The sequence below is a fragment of the Rhinopithecus roxellana genome, chromosome 5, assembly GCF_007565055.1.
Source record: "Rhinopithecus roxellana isolate Shanxi Qingling chromosome 5, ASM756505v1, whole genome shotgun sequence".
NCBI classification, from domain to species: domain Eukaryota; kingdom Metazoa; phylum Chordata; class Mammalia; order Primates; family Cercopithecidae; genus Rhinopithecus; species Rhinopithecus roxellana.
In genome coordinates, this window is record NC_044553.1 from 39,625,447 (window position 1) to 39,651,446 (window position 26,000).

The window sequence follows — 26,000 nt, forward strand, 5'->3', positions numbered from 1 at the left end:
GATTGTGCCACTATACTCCAGCCTGAGCAACAAAGTGAGACTCCATAAAACACACACACACACACACACACACACACACACACAGCCACAGGAGAAACAAAAAAGAATAAAAAGGAATGAAGCTCTACAAAGGAGATATTGAAAATTACCCTAAAAGATTAAACCTAAGAATTATTGGTGTTCAAGAGGGAGTTGAATGAGGGAAAGAAAGCTTATTCAAAGAGATATTAATAATAAGAGAAAACTTTCCAAAACTTGAGAAACGTATAAATATCCAGGTATAGGAAGGTCATAGAATACCACATAGATTTGACCCAAATGAGGCTACCCCAAGACATAAAATAATCAAACTCTCAAAGCTTAAAGACAAAGAAAGCATCCTACAAGTAGCAAGGAAAAAGAAGCAAATAATATATAAAGGAGTTCCAATTCATTTTGCAACAGACTTCTCAAGCAAAAGTATATGGGCCAGAAGGGAGTGAAAGGACATTTTCAAAGTGCTGAAAGACAAAAAAACCCTGCCATCTTAGAATACCATATTCAACAAAACTATCCTTCAAACATGAAGGAGAGATAAAGTCCTTCCCACAAAACAAAAACTGAGAGAATTCACCACCACCAAACCTGTCTTATAAGAAATAACTAAAGGGAGTTCTTCAATCTGGAAGAAGAAGAAAAAAGCAAAACACTAATGTGAAAAAACAAAACACGTGAAGGTGTAAAACTCACAGGTAAAAATAGGTACACAAAAAAACCTCAGAATAATTGAAACTGCAATGGTGATGTGCTTTCAACTCATAACTAATATAATGTCTAGAAGATAAATCAAAAAGAAATAGCAGCAGGAACCTGTTAAAAGATAACCAATATTAAATATGTAAATTGAGACAATAAAAAGTAAAAAGGTGGGGGGAAAGGAATTAAATTATAGAGGCTTTTCTAAAAAAAAAATTATTTCTGCATTTCTGTCTTGTCCTTGTGATCTAAGATAAACAGTCATCTCCTTGACATAACTTATTATGTCTATAAGATATTTTCTATAAGTCTCATGGTAACTACAAAGTAAAAACTTATAAAAGATACAGTAAAAATAAAATGCAAACAAGTTAAAACATACTACTAGAGAAAATACTTAACCAAAAGGCCGAGGCCGGCAGATCACGAGGTCAGGAGATCGAGGCCATCATGCCTAATACAGTGAAATCCCGTCTCTACTAAAAAAATACAAAAAAATTAGCCGGGCGTGGTGGCAGGCTCCTGTAGTCCCAGCTACTTGGGAAGCTGAGGCAGAAGAATGGCGTGAACCCGGGAGGCGGAGCTTGCAGTGAGCCGAGATTGCGCCACTGCACTCCAGCCTGGGCGGCAGAGCGAGACTCCATCTCAAAAAAAAAAAAAAGTTGGATCAAAACCCACAATTTCTACTTTGTGGCATTAATATTTTTAAATATGTGCTACAGGTTAGGCTAATAATACAAGGCTGCAATGTTCGTCTGATATCCTGAAAGCACAACTGTATGAATACTGAGTACCAAAAAGGCAGATCACTGAGAGAAATCCTGAAGGAAGAGGAGAACACAGAAGTGGTGTTAGACCCAAGCCAGCTGCTGGCCATGCTTGCACCTTGATCATGATGAGACAATTACTAGAGAACAAAGCAGCAGAAATAATTAGATATTAAGGTTACTGGCCAGGCGCAGTGGCTCACGCCTATAATCCCAGCGCTTCTGGAGGCTGAGGCGAGCAGATTGCCTGAGGTCAGGAGTTCCAGACCAGCCTCGACAACATGGTGAAACCCCATCTCTACTAAAAATACAAAAATTAGCTGGGCATGGTGGCACACACCTATAGTCCCAGCTACTCTGGAGGCTGAGGCAGGAAAATCGCTTGAACTCTGGAGGTGGAGGTTGCTGTGAGCCAAGATTGTACCACTGCACTCCATCGTAGGCGACACACCGAGAATCCGTCTCAAAAAAAAAAAAAAAAAAAAGTTATGCAATTCTCATTCAGTAATTTCCAAACGTCTAGAGAGACCAAGAGACACTTTGCTTCCCTTAACTCTGACAGCCCTAAGATGTTAAGTGGTATGGTTGAATTGATAGAGAAAATCATCCAAATTGGGTAGCTGGGGGTTGTCAGTATGACTGAGAGAAACTGACAGGACAATGGGAATCATAACAGAAAGACCAAAATTGATTGTCAGTCTACTTTAGGTTGTAAAAATCTCATGAACTAAAGGATATTTTTTCTTGAGTGAGAGGTACTCCAAATGTATATGCTAAGAGGGTATTTTGAGAGAGAAATGCAGCATAAGCAAACAAAGATTCTAAAAGAACTTGTGCCTCAGCCTTTTCCCCAGATGTCAAGTCAGCATCCTGGCAGTGACTTGATCACACTTTCCAGATCAAGATGGATTTCTCTAGAAATAAGAATTTCATTCTGTCTGTAAAAACTAATAAAGGATATTATTTCCTTTACCCCTCTATAGTGGCTTTTCAGTTATATTAAAAAAAGTCATCCATGAGTTAAGTGTTTCTTTTCTTAAGACATATAAAACGAAAATGTTTAAATATTATAAAACTTACAACTAAAATTGCTTTCATTTTTTATTATTATAAAATTTCAGTTTCCCTGTACTCATTTTTTCCTCATTTTCTTAGTTATTTAAACTTCTCTTACAGACATTTTCATCAGTATTTTAGTATGCTTTATACAGAAGAGGTTTTCTGTTTTGCTAACTTATTCTACAGACTTCCGAAAAGCTACTGGAAACATTGTTAATCTGTATCTGAAATAATCAGCTACCAACAGTATCAAAAGCACTTCCTTTTATTTGACCTGTGAATTACTTCTCTGAAGCTTCAGAAGATGCCCAAGTTATTTTTGTAGCGAGGAAGTCAGCATTGCCCTCTTCAGGTGCCTCATAGTGCTAGAAGCTTCCACCACATAGAAAGTTCATTCTTGATGTTTCCAGATGGAAGAAGAGCCTAAATTATTTGAACAGTGCCTCACATCCTCTTACTCATTCTAGCTTATTTTTAATTTTTCTGAATCTCAATTCCCTTACTTACAAAAAAAAACCAAATTAGACTGTATATACAATTAAATTTGAGAACATGGGCTCTAGAGTCAGACCGATTCAGTAGCTCCAATACTTTCCAACTGTGTGATCTTGAACAATTACCCAACTTTCTTCCTCAGGATTCTCATCTATAAAACTGGTTATTAGTAATACCTACCTCAGAGAGTTGTGATGCAGATAAATTAGATAAGGCTTAAAACCACTACACAGCTTGTCAGCAGCCTGACCCCAGGCCAAACCCTGATTCAGGTACCTCATCGTGCTTCATCTGAATTCCTTCACTACACTCTACAATGTACTATGTGATCTGGCCCCTACCCACAGGTTTAACAGCAACTCACTGGGGTCTTCTCCCTTCCCCTGAGCTCTGGCTGTGCCAGCCTTCTGTTGTTCCTAGAACAGCCAAACTCTGCAAGTTCAATACCATTGCCATGCCCACTGCCTAGAACACCCTCCCCTCATTTCCCATCTCTTCTTAGGACTAATTCCTTCTCACTCCTCTGGTCTCAGTTTACGTATGTCCACCCTGACCACACTAAAGATTGTTTTGCTTACATGGGATTCTCTGTGTCCCTAACTAGCCAGAAAGCCAGTGAGGGCAGGGACAATTAACACCAAAACCTAGAACAATGTTTGGTAACTAGCAGGTACTCAATAAATATGTGTGAAATGAAAGTGCTTAGCACAGTGTTTAGCTGGCTGAAAAAATAGGTTAGGAGCAGGATGTGAAAGACCTCATGTGCCATGGTAGGCAGTTTGGCCTTTATACTGCACTAGACAGGGATTCATCACAGGCTTTTAAGCAGAGTAATGAATGACCAGATGTTTACAACACCCTGGTTCTAATCAGTGGTCTTTTAATCATAAGCAAAAGCAAATCTTGTACAACTCCTGCTTATGATCAGTCATTTTCCTAGTTATGTATATATGACTATCACTCACATTTTGCCTGTAGACAGGATTTATCTAATATACACATAATTGTTTCCAAAATATCATCCATATTAGGCAAATAGAGACTGTATTGGCCACACTGGGAGTCAGCTTTACCTATGGGCAGGGGCAAGGAGGGATGTTTCACTGGTATTTCCTCATTAGTGATGAGCACTAGAAGGGAGATTCTTGACCTGGAAACAGCAGCCTTGTTAGTAAGGTCAGGGCAAGATTATTAGGGAATTCTATAATGAGCTGGCTTTGAGAGAGCAAATGAGTAGGCCATCTTGCTGCCTGCCGACTGAGACACCTTAAACAAAAAAGCCCTGTTGGCCTGCATCTTTAAGTGGAAGTGTCAAACTCTGGGCTGCATAATGCTTTCTTATTAACTCCTCCCATGATCTCCTATCCCTAACCCTTTTATTAAGTGTCCTTTTAGCTTAATTTTAGCTGAGAAAAGCAGCTATGAAAGTTGATCTAGGTCTTATAATTTTGAAAGAATGGTTGGTACAAAATATTTTTCAGAAAAATAAAAAACTTCTGGGTGCCAAAATACATTATAAACAAACCCAAAATACACGGTGACCAAAAATATATTTGTAAAAAAAAAATTCCCTTAATGTATAAAGAACTCTTGCCTGTAGTCCCAGCTACTTGTGAGGCTAAGGCAGGAGGATTGCTTGAGTTCAGGAGTTTGAAATTATAGTGCACTATGATCATGCCACTGCACTCCAGCCTGAGCAACAGAGCAAGACTCTGTCTCTAGAAAATAAATAGAATAAATTTTAAAAAACTTTTTAAAAGAACTCTTACAAATCATTAAGAAAGAGACATATCTTGGGTTTTTTTTCCCCCAAGATGGCTGACTAGAGGCTTTTCCAGCACACTTCATAAACTTAGAAGAACCAAAATAGTGTGTAGACAATCATACTTTGAACATATCATCTATGATAATATGTTTGACATGAAAAGCAATGAGTCAACAGAAAAGCAAAAAGAAACTCCAAAATCTGAGAAGGAAGGTAGGTATCCCATATGGCCAGGACCAGCAAAAAACCAGGAGTGAATCCCCAATATGGGAAAGGGTGGGTATCTCTCTCTGGTCCACTTTCCCACTAGGGAATTGAGCAATCCAGACCATGGGAAAGTACCTTGCCCCTTCTAAGCCCTAGATCTAACATGGGGAGCAGCCAGGGGTCTGTGAGAAGGAACTGCTTGAGGAAGTATCCCTTTAGACCTGGACACCTACAGCAGGACACTATTCTTTTTCCTAGCTCTTAGCAAGCTGCACCTCACATGCCTGGAAGCTAGCCATAGCAGCAGTCTTTGGCATTAGAGAGACTCAGGCTGAGGCTTGGGGAACTGAAACCTGTGGGAGGGGCTCCCACAGCCAGAACTGAGAAATGAGTGTGGTATGTGCTGTAGCCGCTGGTGCTGAAACTGGGCTCCCCTCAACCCCACCCATGGACCAGAGGAGGAGAAGTGCCAGGGAGGTGCAGTATTGAGCTGCACAGTGACTCCTATAGCCAAAGACTGCACTGCAGATGAGAAGCAAACGGTAGTGACTAAGTGAACAGCCAGATTGGCTAACATAGTTGACATGGGGAAATGAACCTTGCCAAGACTGGGGTGTAAGAGGTAAGCAGGTCCCATGTCTGCCAGCAAAGGCTGTGAAGCTAGAACCACCCTCCCTTCCCATGCTGAGACATCAGCATAACAGTGGTCAGCCCTAACCCAGGTATTTTACCAGAAGCCTAAATCAGGGTAGGTGACCACCCCCATCAGGGTAGGTGGTCTGAGTGCAGGCCTAGCTAACTTAGCTCCATTCCAGCTTTGCCCCCGACTCCAAGATAGGGTGCAGGATCCAGGCCCCTGGGGATTGCATGGCCCAATACACCATCTGGGACAGCCTGAACAGCCCACTGCAACAATTAACACAAGAACATAGCACTTGAGAACGAGAAGAGCTTCTCACAACTACTGCTCCCATCACCCATACCATCACAGCTGCACAGAAGGTTGTGTGCCTGCTCACCTGCCTAGTACACCACTACAACCGGCATTCAAGAAAGCTACCACATTCGGGCTATGTATATCCAAGGAAATCATACACAGTCTTTGCCACTGCATGCAGACAAATGGCCCTACCCAATCAACATCATAGTCACATCTTTAGATACACAGAAATCAACATATAGGAAGTATGAAAAAGCAAGGTATTATGGCACCCTCAAAGGAACATAATAATTATTTGAGCCTAAGCAGAAAAAAAAATCCTTGAAATGTCGATAAATAATTCAAAATAGTGATTTTTTTTTTTTTTTTGAGACGGAGTCTCACTCTGTTACCCAGGCTGGAGTGCAATGGCTTGATCTCGGTTCACTGCAAACTCCACCTCCCAGGTTCACGCCATTCTCCTGCCTCAGCCTCCCGAGTAGCTGGGACTACAGGCACCCACCACCACACCGGCTAATTTTTTGTATTTTTAGTAGAGATGGGGTTTCACCGTGTTAGGCAGGATGGTCTTGATCTCCTGACCTCGTGATCTGCCCACCTTGGCCTCCCAAAGTGCTGGGATTACAGACATGAGCCACTGTGCCTGGCCCAAAATATTGATTTTAAAGAAGCTCAATGAGATGCAAGAGAAATCTGAAAACTAATATAAAGAAAATCAGAAAATCAATTTAGGATACACATGAGGAATTTACAGGAGACAGATTTCAAAAACAAACAGAAATTGTGGATCTGAAAAATTACTGAAGGAATTACAAAATACATTTGAAATGCTTCGAAAATAGACTAGACTAAGCAGAAAAAAAGAATCTCAAAACTTGAAGACAGGTCTTTTAAATTAACATAATCAAACAAAAGTGAGGAAAAAAGAATGAATAAAGACATCAAGATATTAGACTCTACATAAAGCAACCAAGCTTACGAATTACTGGTATTCTCAAGGAGGAGGAAAATGCAAAAAGTTCTGAAAACCTATTTAAGGAAATAATTGATGAAAATTTCCCAAGTCCAGAAGGAGATTTAGACATCCAGCTACAGGAGGCCCAGTAATCCCCAGGAAAATAAACTGCAAAAAAAAAAAAAAAACTTCACCACAGCATATTATTATCAGACTGTCTAAAGTCAAAGTGAAGGAAAAAAATTTTAAGTCAGCAAGAGAAAAGCACACTTAGTTGCCTATAAAGGAAACTCCATCAGACTAATGGCACACTTCTCAGCAGAACTCTTACAGGCCAGAAGAGAATGAGATGGCATTTTCAAAGTGATGAAAGAAAAAAAACACCTAGCAGCCAATAATTTTATGTCCAGCAAGATTAACCTTCATAAAACAAAACCTCATATATCAGCGAATTAATAAGAAAAAGATAAATAACCTAGTAGCAAATAGGCAAAAGAAAAAAACAGGTAGTGAACAGAAACATCATTAAAAAAGTTAAACTAAGAAAAGATGGACCAGGCGCAGTGGCTCATGTCTGTAATCCCAGCACTCTGCGAAGCTAAGGCATGAGGATTGCTTGAGCCTAGGAGTTGCAGACCAGCCTGGGCAATATAGTGAGACTTCATCTCTACACAAAATTGTCCCAACTATTCGGGAGAATTGCTTGAGCTGGGAAGGCAGAGGCTGCAGTGAGCCAAGGTCGCACCACTGTACGCCAGCCTGGGTGACAGAGTGAGATCCTGTCTCAGAAAAATAAAAAGTAGAAAATAAAAAAGATGTGCAGTCTCACTAATAATTAAGCAAATGCAAATTTAAAATACAATATTAGGCCAGGTGCAATGGCTAACGTCTATAATCCCAGCACTTTGAGAGGTTGACGTGGGAGTACTGCTTGAGCCCAGGAGTTCAAGCCCAGCTTGGGCAAGATGGTGAGACCCCGTCTCTGCAAAAAAAAAAAAAAAAAAAAAAAAAAAAAAATTTTAATTAGGTAAGTGTGGTGGTACACACCTGTAGTTGCAGTTACTTGGGAGGCTGGGGTGGGAGGACCACTTGAGCCCAGGAGTTCAAGGCTGTAGTGATCTATGATCATGCAGCTGCACTACAGCCTTGGTGACAGAGACAGACCCTGTCTATAAAACGTAATATAATATTAAAAAGTTGCATACTAAATTTGAGAATATTTAAAGGATTGATAATAACCTGTGTTAGGAAGAAAGTGGACAAACAGGTATTTTCATATATTGGTGATAGAATAAACAGGCACAACCTTTTAGGCAGCAATTTGGCAATTTCTTTAACAATGTGAAATATGTATTTCAGGGATGCATACTGAAATACATGGTGAGGGAACCTTCAATTTTGTACTTTACATACTGCCATATTTCTCATTTTTTCAGGAGTAAGTACTATTTTTACAATAAAACCAAAAGTTTTAAAAATATACATATCCTTGAATCAGAAAGTTCATAAATAAAATTTTCCCATGGAAATACTAAAAAATACAAATAATTATTTCTAAAAATGTTCTGCAGCATTGTTGTAAAAGTGAAAAACTGGAAATTACACAAAGGTTAATTCATATGTGTATATTAGTATAAAGGTTAATATAACTATAATAATATACAGTTGACCCTTGAACAACATGTGGGTAAGCAGTGCCAATCCCTGCACAGTTGGAAATTTGTGTATAACTTTTGACTCCCCAAAAACTTAACTACTACTAATAGCCTCCTATTGACCACAAGCTTTACTGATAACATAAACAGTTAACACATTAACATTCCGTATGTACATGTATTAAAATACCATATTTTTACAATAAAGTAAGCTAGAGAAAAGAAACTGTTATTAAGAAAATCAAAAGGAAAATAATATATTTACTATTTAGTAAGTGGAAGTGGCGCATCAGAAAGGTATTCACCTTGTCATCTTCATATTGAGTAGGCTGAGGAGGAGAAGGAAGAGGAGGGGTTGGTCTTGCTGTCTCAGGGATGACAGAGGCAGAAGAAATAGAGGATATAGAAGGGGAGGCAGGAGAAGCAGGCACACTTGGTGTAACTTTACAGAAATACGTCATAATTTCTGTCTTTTTGCTTTTCCATTCTCTAAGAATGTTTCTATAAGGGTACCAATCCTTCTGCAACTGTTTGGTTAGTTTCAGTGCTCACATCATAGAAGGGTCCATGTTGTAAAAGAAGTCAAAAGCAGTCTTGAAAAATCTGAACTCTTCTGCTAGTTGTCTAATGTCAATTTGCTTCCTGACACTGCTGCTTCTACATCTTCTTCCTCACAGTCTGGCATTGGTTCAGACATACTCATCTCCATCAAGTTGGCTTCCGTTAATTCCTTTGGTGTGGTGTCTATTTGTTCTTGAATTTCTCCAAGATTCATAGCTCGAAACTCTTCCCTCCCCACCCTTTTTGCTACATCCATAATCTCTTTTATGATTTCCTTGATTGGCACTGTTGTAAATCCTATGAAGGCATGCACAACATCTGGATAATTTTCTACAGCACAAATTTATTGTTTTGGGCTTCATAGTTTTCACAGTTTTTCCTATAACAATAATGGCACCTTCGATGGTGTAATCCTTCCAGACACTGATGACGTTCTCTCTGTTGGGGGTCTTCTTCCATAGCACTGACAACTCTTTCCATAGAGTACGATGTATAATGAAGCTTAAAGGTTCTTACGACCCCCTGATCTAGAGGTTGAATTAGAGATGTTGTGTGTGGGGGCAAGTAGACCACTTCGACACTTCTGGTGTTGAATTCATGGGGTTCTAGATGGCCAGGGACACTGTCCAATATCAAAGGAACTTTAAAAGGCCATCCCTGGGCCAGGCGCGGTGGCTCAACACCTGTAATCCCAGCATTTTCGGAGACCGAGGTGGGCGGATCACCTGAGGTGGGGAATTCGAGACCAGCCTGATCAACATGGAGAAACTCCGTCTCTACTAAAAACACAAAATTAGCCAGCATGTTGGCACATGCCTTGTAATCCCATCTACTCGGGAGGCTGAGGCAGGAGAATTGCTTGAACCTGGGAGGTGGAGGTTGCGGTGAGCCAAGATTGCACCTTTGCACTCCAGTCTGGGCAGTAAGAGTGAAATTCCATCTCAAAAAAAAAAAAAAAAAAAAAAAGGCCATCCCTCATTGACAAGGTACTCCCTTACATCAGGGACAAAGTATCAATGGAACCAATTCAGGAAAAGGGTTCTTGGCCAGGCACGGTGGCTCACACCTATAATCCCAGCACTTTGGGAGGCCGAGGAGGGCAGATCACTCGAGGTCAGGCATTCGAGACTAGCCTGGCCAACATGGTGAAATCCCATCTCTACCAAAAATACAAAAATCAGCCGGGCATGATGGCTGGCACCTGTAGTCCCAGCTACTCGGGAGGCTGAGGCAGGAGAATTGCTTGAACCCAGGAGGCGGAGGTTGCAGTGAGCCAAGATCACGCCACTGCATTCTAGCCTGGGTTGTAAAAAGGTCTTGTTGTCCAGACCTTCTTTTGTCCACTTAAAAGACTGGCAGCTGGTATTTATCTTTTCCCTTCAAGGCTCATGGATTAGCAGCCTTATAAAGATAGTCCTGATTATAAACTTGACTGCATTTGCAGAAAACAGTAGCGTTACCTTGTCCCTTCCTGCCTTAAATCCTGGTGTTCAATTCTCGTCCTTACTAGTAAATGTCTTTTGTGGCATTATTTTCCAGAACAGGGCACTTTTGTCTGCATTAAAAATCAGTTCAGGGCCAGGTGCAGTGGCTCACGCCTGTAATCCCAGCACTCTGAGAGACCAAGATGGGAGGATCGCTTGAGCCCAGGAGTTTGAGACCAGCCTGGGCAACATAGTGAGACTCTTGTCTCATTTAAAAAAAAAAAAGAAGAAGAAGAAGAAGAAATCTGTTTAGCCAGGCATGGCAGTGTGCACCTGTAGTCCCAGGTACTTGGGACACTGAGGTAGGAGGATCACTTAAGCCCAGAAAGTTGAGGCCAGCCTGGGCAACATAGCCAGACTCTGTCTCTAAAACACACACACACACACACACACACACACACACACACACAAAACAAAAACAAAACTTGTTTCAGGCAGATATCCTTTCTCCTTGATTTTCTTTTTTGGGAGAGCTGGGGTTGGGTGGACAGGGTCTCATTCTGTTGCCCCAGGCTGGCATGCAGTGGCGCAGTCACAACTCACTGTAGCCTCAACCTCCCAGACTCAAGTGATCATCCCTCCTCAGACTCCTGAGTCGATGGAACTACAGGTACACACCACCATGCATGGCTAATTTTTTAATTTTTTGTAGAGTCAGTGTCTCCCTATGTTGCCCAGGCTGGTCTCAAACTGCCAGGCTCAAGGAATCCTCCTGCCTTGGCCTCTTAAAGTGCTAGGATTACAGGCATGAGCCACTGTGTCTGGTTCTCAGTGATTTTCTTAATGGTATCTGGCAACTCATTTGCTGCCTCCTGGTCGGCAGAAGCTTCTTCTGTTATCATGACTTTTTTTTTTTTGAGATGGAGTCTTGCTCTTGTCACCCAGGCTGGAGTGCAGTGGCACCATCTCGGCTCACTGCAAGCTCCGCCTCCCGGGTTCACACCATTCTACTGCCTCAGCCTCCGGAGTAGCTGGGACTACAGGTACCTGCCACCACTCCTGGTAATTTTTTTGTAATTTTAGTAGAGACGGGGTTTCACCATGTTAGCCAGGATGGTCTCGATCTCCTGACCTTGTGATCCACCTGCCTCAGCCTCCCAAAGCGTTGGGATTACAGGCATGAGCCACGGCACCCAGCCCTATTCAGACATTTTTAAAAGAGTGAACCTCTTTCTAAAATTATCAAACTATCCTTTGCTGGCATTACGTTCTTCAGCTTCAGTTCCTTCATCTGCCTTTTGCCTTAAGTTGTCAGGTTTACTGTATTGCACTAAACACAATGAAAAATATGTGAGAACTGTGAAAAGATCACTTTTTGCTGTGATATGCAATGTACTGGAGAGACAAACTGCTCACACAGGGATGATCAGTGTCACACATTTTAAGGGAATACTCTTTATGTCTGTTTACATTTCTCTCAACTATGAAAAGTACCATGTGCAGTCTATGTCTGTTTAAGTTTTTATAAATTTTAACTTTTTTTTTTTTGAGAGGGAGTCTCGCTCTGTCACCCGGGCTGGAATATAGTAGCATGATCCTGGCTCACTGTAACCTACACCCTCTGGGTTCAAGCAATTCTCCTGCCTCAGCCTCCCTAGTAGCTGGAATTACCTGGCTAATTTTTGTATTTTTGGTAGAGACAGGGTTTCACCATGCTGGCCAAGCTGGTCTCGAACTCCTGGCCTCAAGTGATCCACCCACACTGGCCTCCCAAAGTGCTGGTATCACAGGCGTGAGCCACTATGCCCAGCCAATTTTAACTTTTTCTAATAGATTTATGTGTATTTTATGGTAGTAAATGAAAAAATAGACTAGCATTTACATATACTTTATGCATTCATGACATACCTTTTTCTTATTTTTTAAAATATTTCTAGGCTACATAATTCTCTGAGAATTTTTTCAAATTGTTGCAAATCTCAAAAAATTTTCTAATATATTTATTTTTAAAAATCCATGTGTAAGTGGACCCATGCAGTTCAGCAGTTCAAATCCAGGTTGTTCACAGGTCAACTGCATAGTTCAGAGGTTGTGGTTTATCTATATAATGGAATACTTTAAAAAAAAGTTAGGTCTATATGTACTGATATGGAAAGACACTGTTAATTGAGAAAGAGCAAGCTGTAAAACATCATCATTGTAAGATCCTATTTTTGTTTAATATATATTCATAAACTATATTCATATATCCATATAATACAATGGCTTGGAATTCACAGATTATCATTTGTGGTTTCCCCTCTTTGTGAACCATGCTGAAAGTCCATGGCATCTAAACATGTATCATTCTGCCCTATCATGAAAGAGCCACACCTCTCTTAGACCTCTCTGAGTAAAGAAGAAAAGAGCTGGACAGTGAGTCTGGCCTTGCCCTGGGCTCCATCTCAGCATGCCTTTGCTCTTCTCCACCAGTTTGTGTGTGTCCTCCTAAGGAGGTATAAACTGAAGCCACCTATCTGCACCTGTGATGGAAGTAAAGATTATGGAGAGACCTCTGAACATGACTGAGCTAAGCAATGCTGTCTGCTTTCTCCCAAACCCTACATCCCCACCTAGCATCACATCGTATACCTTGAATATATACAATTTTTGTCAATTATACATCAATAAAACTAAAAAGAAATTAGTTCCCTTAATTTTCTACAGCATGTCTATTTGATTTATTCATATGTGAAGGAAGAAATAAGAACTAAATACTAATCACCATGGAAACTTACTGGCAAACATCTACAAGGTCTTTAGCTAAAATCCAAGGAACCTTAACTACACCATCTACAATTTGATCTATTTATAGTCAGCTTTGAACTCATCTAGGAAACACCTGCAGAATTTAGGAAAACCCCTAACTATTTCAAACCCTACAACTGTTTAGAGAATGTAGAATCTCAGAATCAGAATAGGACTTAAAGATTATCTGGTCCAAACACCCCATTCCCAAGAAAACTAGAGCTCCAAGAACAAAGCTGGCTCAGACAAGAGCCCACACTAGACCATGGATGTCCTGATCCCTGATCCCTGAGGTCCTCTCTGGCTCCCCTCTCCCTTCAGAAGCAAACGTAATGATCTGAAAAAAGTTGCACAGCTGCACAAATGGCAAGAGGAAAGCAAAATCAGGACTCAACTAAAATTCTACTTCATTGTAACACAACTTGGTTTCCCACATTCTCTTTTTCTTGGCAGTGTTAGTTATCATTGCAGACTGTGGTATAAGGAGGAGTCCCATGAGAAAATTCTTCCTTAGCATCATCTCCCCTAGCTTCAATCCTTAGCCATGCCTCCAGCACAATCAAAATCTACAGTGCTACAAAGTGCCAAACCATGGCTTCCTTACATATAGCTAAATCCATTTACCCAAATGCAGTCATTCATTTAACAAGTACTTACTGAGTACCAACTTTATAACAGGCACAGGTCTAGTCCTGAGATATAGCATTGCAGTTGCAGCTGGATTTACGGTTGTGTCCCCTTATACCTACCCACCTAAGATACTAGAGGGTCTGCTACAGCCATGGCATTTGGTAGTGCACTGGACCACACCATATGTAGGTATTAAGAGTCTTCATAATCGTGTCTACTGCCTGACTTTGGAGGTTAGAACTAGCATTATTAGGTGCAAGCACATTTATCTGCATTGCCAAAACCCCAGTCAGCCCCGGTGCAGTAAAAAACAGATGGTGTGCCTATAACTCATGATTGACACATTGCTGCAACAGATGCTAGGGATGTCCTTGCTGAAGATCTAAATAAATGGTCTCTAGGAATGAAAAACAGATTTTAATGCAAACAAAGATCGCCTAGAGATTCTATAAGATTTTCTATTTTACTTTATACCCTAACTAATTCTGTTTGGTTCCACAAGTATTTAGTATGTGTATATTCTATTTCATACACTGTTCTAAGAATTGCAGAAACAAAAATGGATAAAACGTTTTCCCTTCCCTCAAAGTTCTGCTGATGAGATGGACACACAAAGACACTGTCTGTTGGGAGCAGACCCCCCCCAAAATCTGGCCATAAATTGGCGCCAAAACTGGCCATTAACAAAATCTCTGCAGCACTGTGGCATGTTCATAACGACCCTAACGCCCACGCTGGAAGGTTGTGGGTTTACTGGAATGAGGGCAAGGAACACCTGGCCTGCCCAGGGTGGAAAACTGCTTAAAGGCATTCTTAAGCCGCAAACAATAGCATGAGCGATCTGTGCCTTAAGGACAGGCTCCTGCTGCAGTTCTCTAGCCCAACTCATTCCTTTAATTCAGCCCATCCCTTCGTTTCCCATAAGGGATACTTTTAGTTAATTTAATATCTATAGAAACAATCCTAATGACTAGTTTGCTGCTAATAAATATGTGGGTAAATCTCTGCTCGGGGCTTCCAGCTCTGAAGGCCTGATTTCCCACTTCACACCTCTATATTTCTGTGTGTGTGTCTTTAATTCCTCTAGTGCCGCTGGGATAGGGTCTCCCCGACCGAGCTGGTCCCGGCAACTGTCTATACGACACACAAAGTTCTGTGATGGAGGAATGTGCAAGGTGCCATGGGAGCCCAGTGGAGTTTGCAAACCTTACCTGACTTGTGCAAAGAAAAATAGAGTACACAGTAGCTTCCTAAAGAAGGGGGACTTGGATTTGGGCTAGAAGGACAAATAGGAATTAACCAAGCAAATGAACAAATTCATGTTCCAGACATGAGTGAAGACATGAAGATGTGGAACAGGATAAAATACACGTGAGGTATAACAAGTAGTTTAGAATCACTGTAGCAAGAAATGAGAGGCCAGAGAGATTCCCAGGGCTGAGATCATAAAAGGACTGGAACACAGTAGGTACTCAATAAATCCTTGATGAAAGAATTGGCTAGAGCTTTCATGAAGGAAAAGGTATAAGTATGTGGTTACGCATGTTGGACAAATTTTGTATGTCCGTTTTGTTAGTAGAAACAGGATATAATCAGTAGTATTCTACATCAGTAGAATTATAAGAACATGATTCAGTCAGCAAGAACTTGGCTCACTCAGCATGATAATTAGAGACTCAGGCGTAATAAAGAGGAAGTGGCTAGACAGTTTTTATATTCTTGTGTTCACAAGAGAGAGAAGAGCTAGAGTGGTGTCTGCATAGACACAGGCTAAGATCATACAGAGAAAGATGAAAGGGGCATGCACAGGGTCTGTGAGCTTGAGAACTTCCTGGATATAGCAACCATCTCTTTTCTCCTATAGGCCATCTCTTTTTTTTGTTTAACATAAATAAACCAAGTATCTGTGACTCCACCTGACCTTCTTCATGGCATCATGTGGAAGAAACCCAGATCCAGAAGGGAACAGAACTCATATTCCTGTTTTTTGAGGAGTGGGCTTGGCCCTTTGCTGCTACTGAAGAGGGAAGAGGATAGCCAAAGCTGAGAGAAAGAGGAGTCGACACAATCCATACTCTAACAACTCCATATTGAACATACTGAAACACACAGGAATCCTGGGCCAGAGTAGATTTCCAATAATTTTACAAAAACAGAAGCAATAAAGATACCATAAGTACTGGCAGTAAATTCTAAAAACTTTTCATCACACATCGAAAACAACTCAACAAGGTGAAATTTATTCCTTTTGATATCCCTAACATTAATTTCCTGTTCATAATTTTTAAAAAAAAAATAAAAGGTAAGACTATGGAGGAGGGCAATCTGCTTAATTTTGCTGTGAACCTAAAATGGCTTTAAAAAAAAATTTTGGGGGTTCGGGCCAAGATGGCGGTGCAGGTGGTGCAGGTAGTACAGGTGGTTCATCTCGAGTCTGACGCTTTCCTTGTTTGTCTCAAACACACTTTAAGCACAGAGAAAGAGGAAGTGATGGGGCTGTGCATAGGCGAGTTGAACGATGATCCAAGGAGTGACTCCAAATTTGCATGTACTGGAACTGAAATGCGCACAGTTGCTGAAAAGGTTGATGCCATCAGAATTGTTCACATTCATTCTGTCATCATCTTACGACGTTCTGGTAAGAGTAAGGATCGAGTAAAAATTTCTTCAGAGCAGCTGTCTGCAGCTTCAACAGAGGCAGAGAGGTTGGCTGAACTGACAGGCCGCCCCATTAGAGTTGTAGGCTGGTATCATTCCCATCCTCATATAATTGTTTGGCCTTCACATGTTGATGTTCGCACACAAGCCATGTGCCAGATGATAGATCAAGAAGGACTTATTTTTTCCTGTTTCATAGAAGATAAGAACACAAAGACTGGCTGGGTACTCTACACTTGCTTCCAATCCATATAGGCCCAAAAGAGTTCAGAGTATAAGAGAATTGAAATCCCAATCCATATTGTACCTCATGTCACTATTGGGAAAGTGTGCCTTGAATCAGCAGTACAGCTGCCCAAGATCCTGTGCCAGGAGGAGCAGGATATGTATAGGAGGATCCACAGCCTTACACATCTGGACTCAGTAACCAAGATACATAATGGCTCAGTGTTTACCAAGAATCTGTGCAGTCAGATGTCAGCAGTCAGTGGGCCTCTCCTACAGTGGCTGGAGGACAGACTGGAGCAAAACCAACAGCATTTGCAGGAATTGCAACAAGAAAAGGAAGCGCTTATGCAAGAACTTTCTTCTCTAGAATAAAGTAGGAGACAAAATGGGGAAAGATGAAAATATCCAGTGTAAAGTTACTTAAGCTAAATCAATTTTGAAGAAGAAAAACTTGGAGGACTCATATCACCTGACTTCAAGACTTACTATAAAGCTGTAGTAATCAAGATAGATGGTATTGGCAGAGGAACAGACACATAGATCAATGGAACAGATGAGAGAACCCAGAAATAAACCCACATAAATATGCTCAACTGATTGTGAAAAAGTGCAAAAGCAATTCAATGGAGGAAGAATAGCCTTTCTGACAAATTATGCTGGAGCAATTAGACACCCATAGCAAGGAGAAAAAAGAACCTCTACTTAAACCTCACATCGGATATAAAATTTATATAAAATATAAAAATGTATAATGGACTTAAATATAATACATAAAACTATATAACTTGGAAAAAAGCCACAGGAGAAAAATCTTCAGGATCTTGGCCTAGGTGACAAGTTCTTGGACTTTGCCCTAAAAGCACATCCATACAAGACAAAAACTGATATAATGGACTTCTTCAAAATTTGACAACTTGTGATTTAAGAAGAGGAAAAGATAAGCTACAGATTGAGATGAATTTGCAAACCATATATCTGATCAATTTGGAATATATAAAGTGTGCTAAAAACTCAACTGTAGTCAGGCATGGTAGCTCATGCTTATAATTTCACCACTTTGGGAGGCGTGCTTGAGGTTAAGGGTTCCAGACGAGCCTGGGCAACATAGTGAGACTCTGTCTCTACAAAAAAAAATTTTTTTTTTTTTTTTTGAGGCAGAGTCTCACTCTGTCGCCGGGGCTGGAGTGCAGTGGCCAGATCTCAGCTCACTGCAAGCTCCGCCTCCCGGGTTTACGTCATTCTCCTGCCTCAGCCTCCCGAGTAGCTGGGACTACAGGCGCCCACCACTTCGCCCGGCTAGTTTTTGTATTTTTAGTAGAGACGGGGTTTCACCGTGTTAGCCAGGATGGTCTCGATCTCCTGACCTCGTGATCCGCCCGTTTCGGCCTCCCAAAGTGCTGGGATTACAGGCTTGAGCCACCGCGCCCGGCCAAAAAAAATTTTTTTTTAAATTAGCTGGGCACCATGACACATACCAGTAGTCCCAGCTACTAGGGAGGCAGGAGGAACACTTGAGCCCAGTAGTTTGAGGCTGCAGTGAGCTATGATCACACCACCACACTCCAACCTGTGTAACAGTGAAGCCTTGTCTCAAAAAAAAAAAAGGCCACAAAAGCTCAACAACAAAACAAACAGTCCAGTTAGAAAATGAGCAAAAGACATGAATAGATGTTTCACTGAAGAGGATCTAGAGATGGCAATTTAGCATATGAAAAGCTGTTAAAATCCATAAGTCATGAGGGAATGCAAACTGAAACCACAGTGAGGCTATGACTTACTTATCTGAATGGCTAAAGAAAAAATAGTGAAAATACCAAATACTGATGAGGATACAAAATGGGTATTTTATACATTGCTGACAGGAATGTAAAATGTTACAATCACTCTGGAAAACAGTTTATAAATTTCTTATCAAGTTAAACATAATTTTTTAATCAAGTTAAACGTAAGACCCAGCAGTTGTGCTCCTGGACATTCATTCCAGAGAAATGAAAACCCATATTATACTTGTACCCAAATACTCATAGGAGCTTTATTTGTAATAACCCCAAACTGGAAACAAACCAGATGTCCTACAACAGGTACCTGGTTAAACAAACCATCCATAACTTGGAATACTACTCTGGAAGGAAAAGGAACTGCTGATACAAGAACTTGGTTGTACCTCAGGGGTATTATGGTGAACAAAAAAAGCCAGACTCAAATGGTCACATACTGTATGACTGCATTTATATAACATTCTTGAGGTGACAAAATTATTGAAATGAAGAACAGATTAATGGTTGCCAGAGATAGGGACTGGAGGGGGTATGGGATATGTATGACTACAAAGGGATGACGCAAGGAGTTCCTTTGTGCTGATGGAACAGTTCTACGTGATTATGATGATTATGATGTTGATTCTAACATTTGATTATGAGGTTAAGCATATGAATCTATACCTGTGCTGAAGTTGTATGGACCTACATACACACAAATGAATGCATGTAAAATCTGGTGATACTGAATAAAGTCTGTAGTCTAGATAGCAAAAAAAAAAAAAAAAAAAAATTTTCTTTAAATGAATCTGGTCCATTACTAGAGGAGCTGTGGCAGCTCAAGGCAGACAGCCTGAGGCCCAGATTCCTAATTTCTTGGCCCTAAATAGTGACTCTATCCCCTGATGCCCCTGGACTACCAACCTGCCCCTGGCTCCTCTGGGTATCTAAGGTCCCCTAGGATTGGGCTTCTATCATTGCAATGAACTGATACTCAAGCTCACTCAGGTGAAGGATGAGTAGGGCACACATATGAATACAGAAGAAACAACAGGATAAGGAACCAGAGAAGGGCTAAGTCACACAGAGGCAAAAAACCGAAGCAAAGTGTTGGTTCCAAGGCAGGCCCTGAAAGCCCATGAGTAAGAATTGGTGGCTTTTCTGGTACACCACTGCTAATGGGGTCACAACTGTCAATGGGTGTACACCACTCCTCTGGTTTATCTTTTCCATACTTGTTACGGAAATTCCCAAAATAGGACACCTAAATTGCTCAGGACACCAACATTGCTACTTCTGTTTAGACTGCCCTTTTGAAACCAGTCCACATCAAAAGGCCCTTACAAGCCTGTGAATGAACCACTCTCAGGTCAGGGCCTCCCCTTGTCCAATCAGCTTGGCTGGATCATTTGGTTTCTTAGCAGGGGCCCTGAGTCAACAAGGAGAGTGAGGGGTACAGTTACCCTTTGAAGGGACCGTGAATATGGCAAGCACTATGAATTCATTTATGATACACTGATGGTAGCAATGCCTTAGAAGTTTCAGGAGTAGGGAAGGGAAAAAGTGACATCTGGGTGGCAATAGAGACTCAGCAATACATTTAAAAAAAACTATGGGTGCAATGACACACCTAGAAATTTCTAAAAAACCCATTCTCAGCACTCAGTTTTCCTTCCCCATCCATTCCAATCCATAATTTTGAAAAACATGTCCCACTCCCCAACATTCTAGGGATTAAGGTATTTTAATTGAACAAATGTTATGTTAAAAGATATCGTGGCAAGAATGTGAAGGTCCATCCCCAGACTAGATGAACCTTTTCCTTAGCTTATGGCTATGTCCACACCCTTACGACAGCCCTAATTATGGTTCTTGAACTTCTATTATTATATCACAACGATTTAGAAAAATAGTCTGCTCTATACAGCTAATGTCACACTATGGAAATGAATCATTCTGACCAAAAGTCTTGCTTCTGGCAGTGCCAATCCCTTCCTAAAGCAACTGCAAGCAGCCCGCCTCCCAATCAGGAAGCATCTGGTAGCTGGGGCTCTAGAAGCATTCCTGGGAAGCCAGTCAGAACTAGGGAGACCACTAACGTTTGTTAGGGGACACTGGAATTGTCGAGCTCTGACACATGAACAAGTAGGCCAGGAAAAGTAACTAATCTTAGGAGCCTCATGTTAAGAAAAATTAAAGTGATTAGATCAATCCCTAAATGACTATAAAAGCAGAACCAAAAATATTCTATGATAATTGTAGCAAGTTGAACATATTACAGGTATGCATTACATCTTCCTGAAAAGTATATCTGAATTAGAATGCAAAGAACTAGAACACAAGAAGCCCTGGTTAGTTAGGTAGCTATGGTAGAAAATACACATACACACACCCTTCCTTTTTGTTTTTAGAAAATAAGAATGTGGATCTGTTCCAGTAGCCAGGGAGAGTGGAGTGGATATTTAAGAGGAAAGTATTTTGCCCTCCTAGTCCTTTTTATTACCAGAAAAAGGACAGGAGATGAAATCAACACTAAGTTTAATCCTGACTTCTGTTTCACTCTTCACAGGATTTTGGAGATATAAGTATTTCAAAGTGATCATTATATGAAATGCCATATATGTTCCTGAATTAACAAAACAACTTGGTAGAAAGAACCAAAAATTGCAGGTATTTCTTTATTCCTCCAAATGTTTTCTGATTTCAATGTTTGTTTGTTTTTGAGAAAGAGTCTTGCTCTGTCCCCCAGGCTGGAGTGCAGTGGCATGATCTCGGCTCACTGCAACCTCTGCCTCCCAGGTTCAAGCAATTCTCCTGCCTCAGCCTCTGAGTAGCTAGGATTACAGGCACCCACCACCACCACACTTGCCACCAGCCTGGCCAACATGATGAAATCTCATCTCTACTAAAAATACAAAGAAGTACAATTTTTCACCGCTCCTGGCTGAATTTTTTTGTATTTTTAGTAGTGACAGGGTTTCACCATGTTGGCCAGGCTGATCTTGAACTCCTGACCACAGGTGATCCACCTGCCCTGGCCTCCCAAAGTGCTGGGATTACAGGTGTGAGCTACCGCACCCAGCCTCAATGTTGTCTTTTTAAGTAAGTAAACTATCTGTTCTTTTGAATAATTATGAAAAATACAAAGGCAGAGTTAATAATTACAGAACTTTTAATCGCTAGGAAGTATGTAAGTCACTACAAATGATTTTCATTTCTAAACAATTTTCAACTAACTTCCTAATCCCTTAAATTACCCTTCCCTACTGAAGATCTGTAAATGACAGAACACAAATCTTTAAAAGAGAATAAAGAATTCACTATGTAAAAAAAAAAAAAACAAGACTGTCAGGTGATTAATCACTTCTAATGACAAAAAATGTTTTAAGGTATTGAATTTGAACAAAGTAGTGTATATTCCCAAACACTATTGGAATTAAGGGGACAATTAGAATCCTAGAGAGTTCAAGTTTTCCGTCACATGAGTTAAGTAGCCTGTCTAAGTCAGTTGATCTCTGCACAAGACCTCTGATTAGATCATGAGATACTGAAGTCTAGAATAACAAGGTCTCTTTTTAGAAATCCTTACACTAGGTAGTACTAGAGGAATGTTATTAAAATGAAATAAAAACATGAATCAGCATAATATTTACCCTTTTAAAAAAAGATTAAGTAACCTCTTGTATGGATAATATACTTTCCACTATGCTAATGTAATTTTTCACATCATAGCCAGAAAGGAGTGGGCTTTACGTAGACTGTTAAAAAAGATAATAACATAAACTTTTGGTAGAAAAAGCCTCAATAACTTGAACAGAAAAGACAAGAATAAAGATTGTTGCCCTGTTGCATGATAGTAATACGCTAAATAAATTTCTTAAATTTTTCTTCTAACAACACGCAAACCTATTTGTCAGTTCAAAATGCTGCTTCTTTGAAAACACTATAGTAAATCCTTTAGGCTGAATATTAGGATTTCCAGAGCCTGGCATTAAGCATCAACACAAAATTATTTTAAGTTGCTAATTATCACCGAAAACAAGGAGTCATGAGAGCACAGTTCTGAAACTCACATTTCCATAGTAAACGTTTTCATTTTTATGAACTGTTTAAATCACATTCCTCTTCTATACTTTTCCTATTCATTTTCAAATCAAATTCCAATTCAACACGTATTTACCAAGTCCCTCTTAAGAGTGAGGTTCTGCGTTAAGCTGGGGGTGGGGGATGGTGAAACAAGGAGGATGAGAGCAGAGCCTGTTCTCTGCTTGCCATGTCCAGGCATCTCTTCCTGAAGCATGTCAAAAGGAGGTCAAAGAGCTATGTTCATTTTAATCCTAATAGCCCTTCACTGTGCATTATTACCTCAGTTTTATAGATTAAAAAACTCAGGTTGAGTGAGTCAAAATAGCTTGGTCAAGATGACATGACTAGTTAAGTGGTGGAGCCAGGATTTGACCAAAGAATGTCTAGCCCCGACTTTCTCCACTTCTCTCTCCACTACACTGTATCTTCCTTGTTCAAACCTCAGCTCAAATGTTACCTTCTCAGAGAGGCTGTGTTTTTAAATAAGTAGTTTTATTTTCTTCACATTTTAAAAGAGATTAGATCCATTAATAAATTCTAGAAATCAGACTTTTCCAGTTGAAAACAAACAACAGACTCTTGGGGATTTTTTTTTTTAATATTGTTGTCACTTAGGTAAGTCTTTAAAAAGAGGAGAAATAAAGGAAAGGAAATAACACATAAACAGAGAAAAATAAAGACGATGTTACAACGAAGAGCAGTATTACACTTTCTCCTTTGTTGCTTCACTAAAGGCAAAGAGGAGTGGGGCCAATTCTAAAGGTCAAGGGTGTACACCTGGCCACATCATGTCCACTGGAGTCATCAAAGGCTTACAACTGAGGCTGTATAGAAGATTCCCACAAGGATACACCCATGCCATAGGCACACGGGTGCAGGAAACACTCAGAGCTAGAAATGTCAGCATAAGGGATATTGGCTTTCTTAAGAAAAGAATGAATTAGTATTTGTGTTATGTACGAATGCTTCTTAAATATCTTTATAGAAGACTCAGTGATACAAGTTTTACCTTGATACTAAAAATTTGGAAGCTTTCAAAGAGGAGAAATAGGTCACATGACACACAATTCTTTACTGGGGGATATATGGAACACTGTGCTAAAATGGGTATTAGGGCCAGGAGCAGCAGCTCACTCTTGTAATGCCAGCACTCTGGGAGGTCAGGGTGGGAGGATCGCGTGAGCCCAGGAGTTCGAGACCAGCCTGGGCAACATATAGCAAAACCTTGTTTCTACAAAAAATAAAAAAGTTAGCTGCACGTGATGACACACACCTGTAGTTCCAGCTACTCAGGAGGCTGAGCTGGGAGGACTGCTTGAGGACAGGAGGTCAAGACTAAAGTGAGCCATGATCACACCACTGCACTCCAGCCTGGGCAACAGAGCAGATCCTGTCCCAGAAATTAAAAAAAATTAAAAATAAGGGCCGGCCATGGTGGCTCACACCTGTAATCCCAACACTTTGGGAGGCCGAAGCAAGTAGATCACTTGAGGTCAGGAGTTCATGACCAGCTTGGCCTACATGGTGAAATTCCATCTCTGCTAAAAATATAAAAATTAGCCAAGCACGGTGACAGGTTCCTATAACCCCAGCTACTCGGGAGGCTGAGGCAGGAGAATCGCTGGAACCCAGGAGCCAGAGGTCGCAGTGAGCCAAGATCACGCCACTGCACTCCGGTCTGGATGACAGAACCAGGCTGTGTCTCGAAAAAAAAAAAAAGTTTTACACTATGACGTTTCCTGGTTTCAACTTTATGTTATCCTTGGCGGACTGAGGAAACCAGCATACTTGTATGGCCAGCATTCCTGATGCCCCTCACTCACTCCCCTCAATCTCTATCCCACATTCCCAAACAGCTTTATTTCAGTCTGCCGAGATGACCTGTCTACCAAGAGCCCATTCTTTGGGCTCCCGCAATACCTGACAATAGCAGCATAAACACTAAGACAGAAGCTTTCTAATTCTGGGTGAGGCCTCTGATTATCTCTCAATTCCATGGCCATGTATTTGTGAATTCTTAACTTCTGCATAGTATTTCTACAGCAAAAAGTTCTTACTTTATTGAACTTTACTAAATTATCTAGAGTGAAAAAAAAAAAAACCCCATAAGGGGTTGAAAGAATTATGGATGAGGTGAATGCTTTTGTTGCATAGTATCCACTCAAAAGACAGGGAAGGAGTTAAAAAAAAAGAGAGAAGCTTATTTTTGTAATCTTTCCGGTGAGTTTTCATTCTAAGCCATTTGTAAACATATGTAGCTGATTTCTGTAAATAATGAATTCTTGGAAACCACATTTTAATGTGGAGGGCTGTAAGCAATTCATATTTCCCCAAAAGAGCTATGTTATAATTGGGGTTTGCATTTCTGAAGCATATGCAGCATATTAGTTGTAGACATGATCAAATACATTCTATAAAGCAAATATGTGAACTCTAAAGCAAATTTCAAATATCAAAATTCTGCTGCTGGTGCTAGTCCCTAGTCCCAGGCTTTAAAACAACAAAATTAATTCTACAAGAACTCTACTATAAAATACATAGAAAGGCATACTATGACATAATACACATTTGATCAGAAATGTCTATGTTTACATTAAACATATAAATATGAGTGAAATAATAAAATGGTTGTGATTTGCCTTAAAAATCTTTCAGAAGAAGAAAATGTTGGGAAAAGGAAGAAATGAAGCAAATGTGCAGAAGGCTGTTATTTGTTGAAGCTGCGTGCTTGGGGGGATTTGTTTTACTCTTCTTACTTTGTGAATGTTTTGAAAACTTTTCAAAATAAAAAGTTTAAAAAGCTAAGCTAAAAAGTATAAATAATACTTAATAACTAACAAATAATATTTAACAATTTCTGTTTCTTAAAACTTAAAACTCTCTTGGGAAAGATGAGATAAATCAGTAACAACTGCCTATGGGAGGAGGCATTAGAGCAAGATTTCCACAGCAAGCAGTTGTCAATAGCATAACTAAATTTAGAACCTTACATTATCTTCTACATGGCGTGTACATGCATCATTAAACCAAAGTGTAAAAGTGAAACTGCAGAGAATGAAGATAAACCTTCATTATACCACACAGAAAAATTAACTCCAAATGAACCAAAGACCTAAATGCTAAGAGCTAAAACTGTAGTAAGATTCTTAGAAGAAAATACAGGAGGAAAACTTCATAATACTGAATTTGGCATTGATTTCTTGGAGCTGACACCAGGAGCACAAGCAATAAAAGAAAAAAGTAAATAAATTTAAAACCTCTCTGCATCAGCTGGGTGTGGTGGCTCATGCC

At 40.3% G+C, this 26,000-nt stretch overlaps 2 protein-coding genes across 5 annotated transcripts in view; one reads left to right on the top strand and one right to left on the bottom strand.

Annotated features, from left to right (window-relative positions):
* MYO5A (myosin VA) overlaps positions 1–26,000 on the bottom strand; it is a 223,667-nt gene that overhangs the window by 157,341 nt on the left and 40,326 nt on the right. The gene's annotated exons all lie outside the window — the stretch shown is intronic.
* On the top strand, positions 16,367–17,540 carry LOC104660902 (lys-63-specific deubiquitinase BRCC36-like). Its single transcript, XM_030930347.1, has one exon. It carries the CDS (start codon positions 16,369–16,371, stop codon positions 16,891–16,893), a length of 525 nt encoding a protein of 174 aa, XP_030786207.1. The 5' UTR covers positions 16,367–16,368; the 3' UTR covers positions 16,894–17,540.

What these genes read in the sequence shown, in the direction of transcription:
- LOC104660902 (XM_030930347.1), top strand. Translation starts at nt 16,369, where the DNA reads ATGGCGGTGCAGGTGGTGCAGGTAGTACAGGTGGTTCATCTCGAGTCT.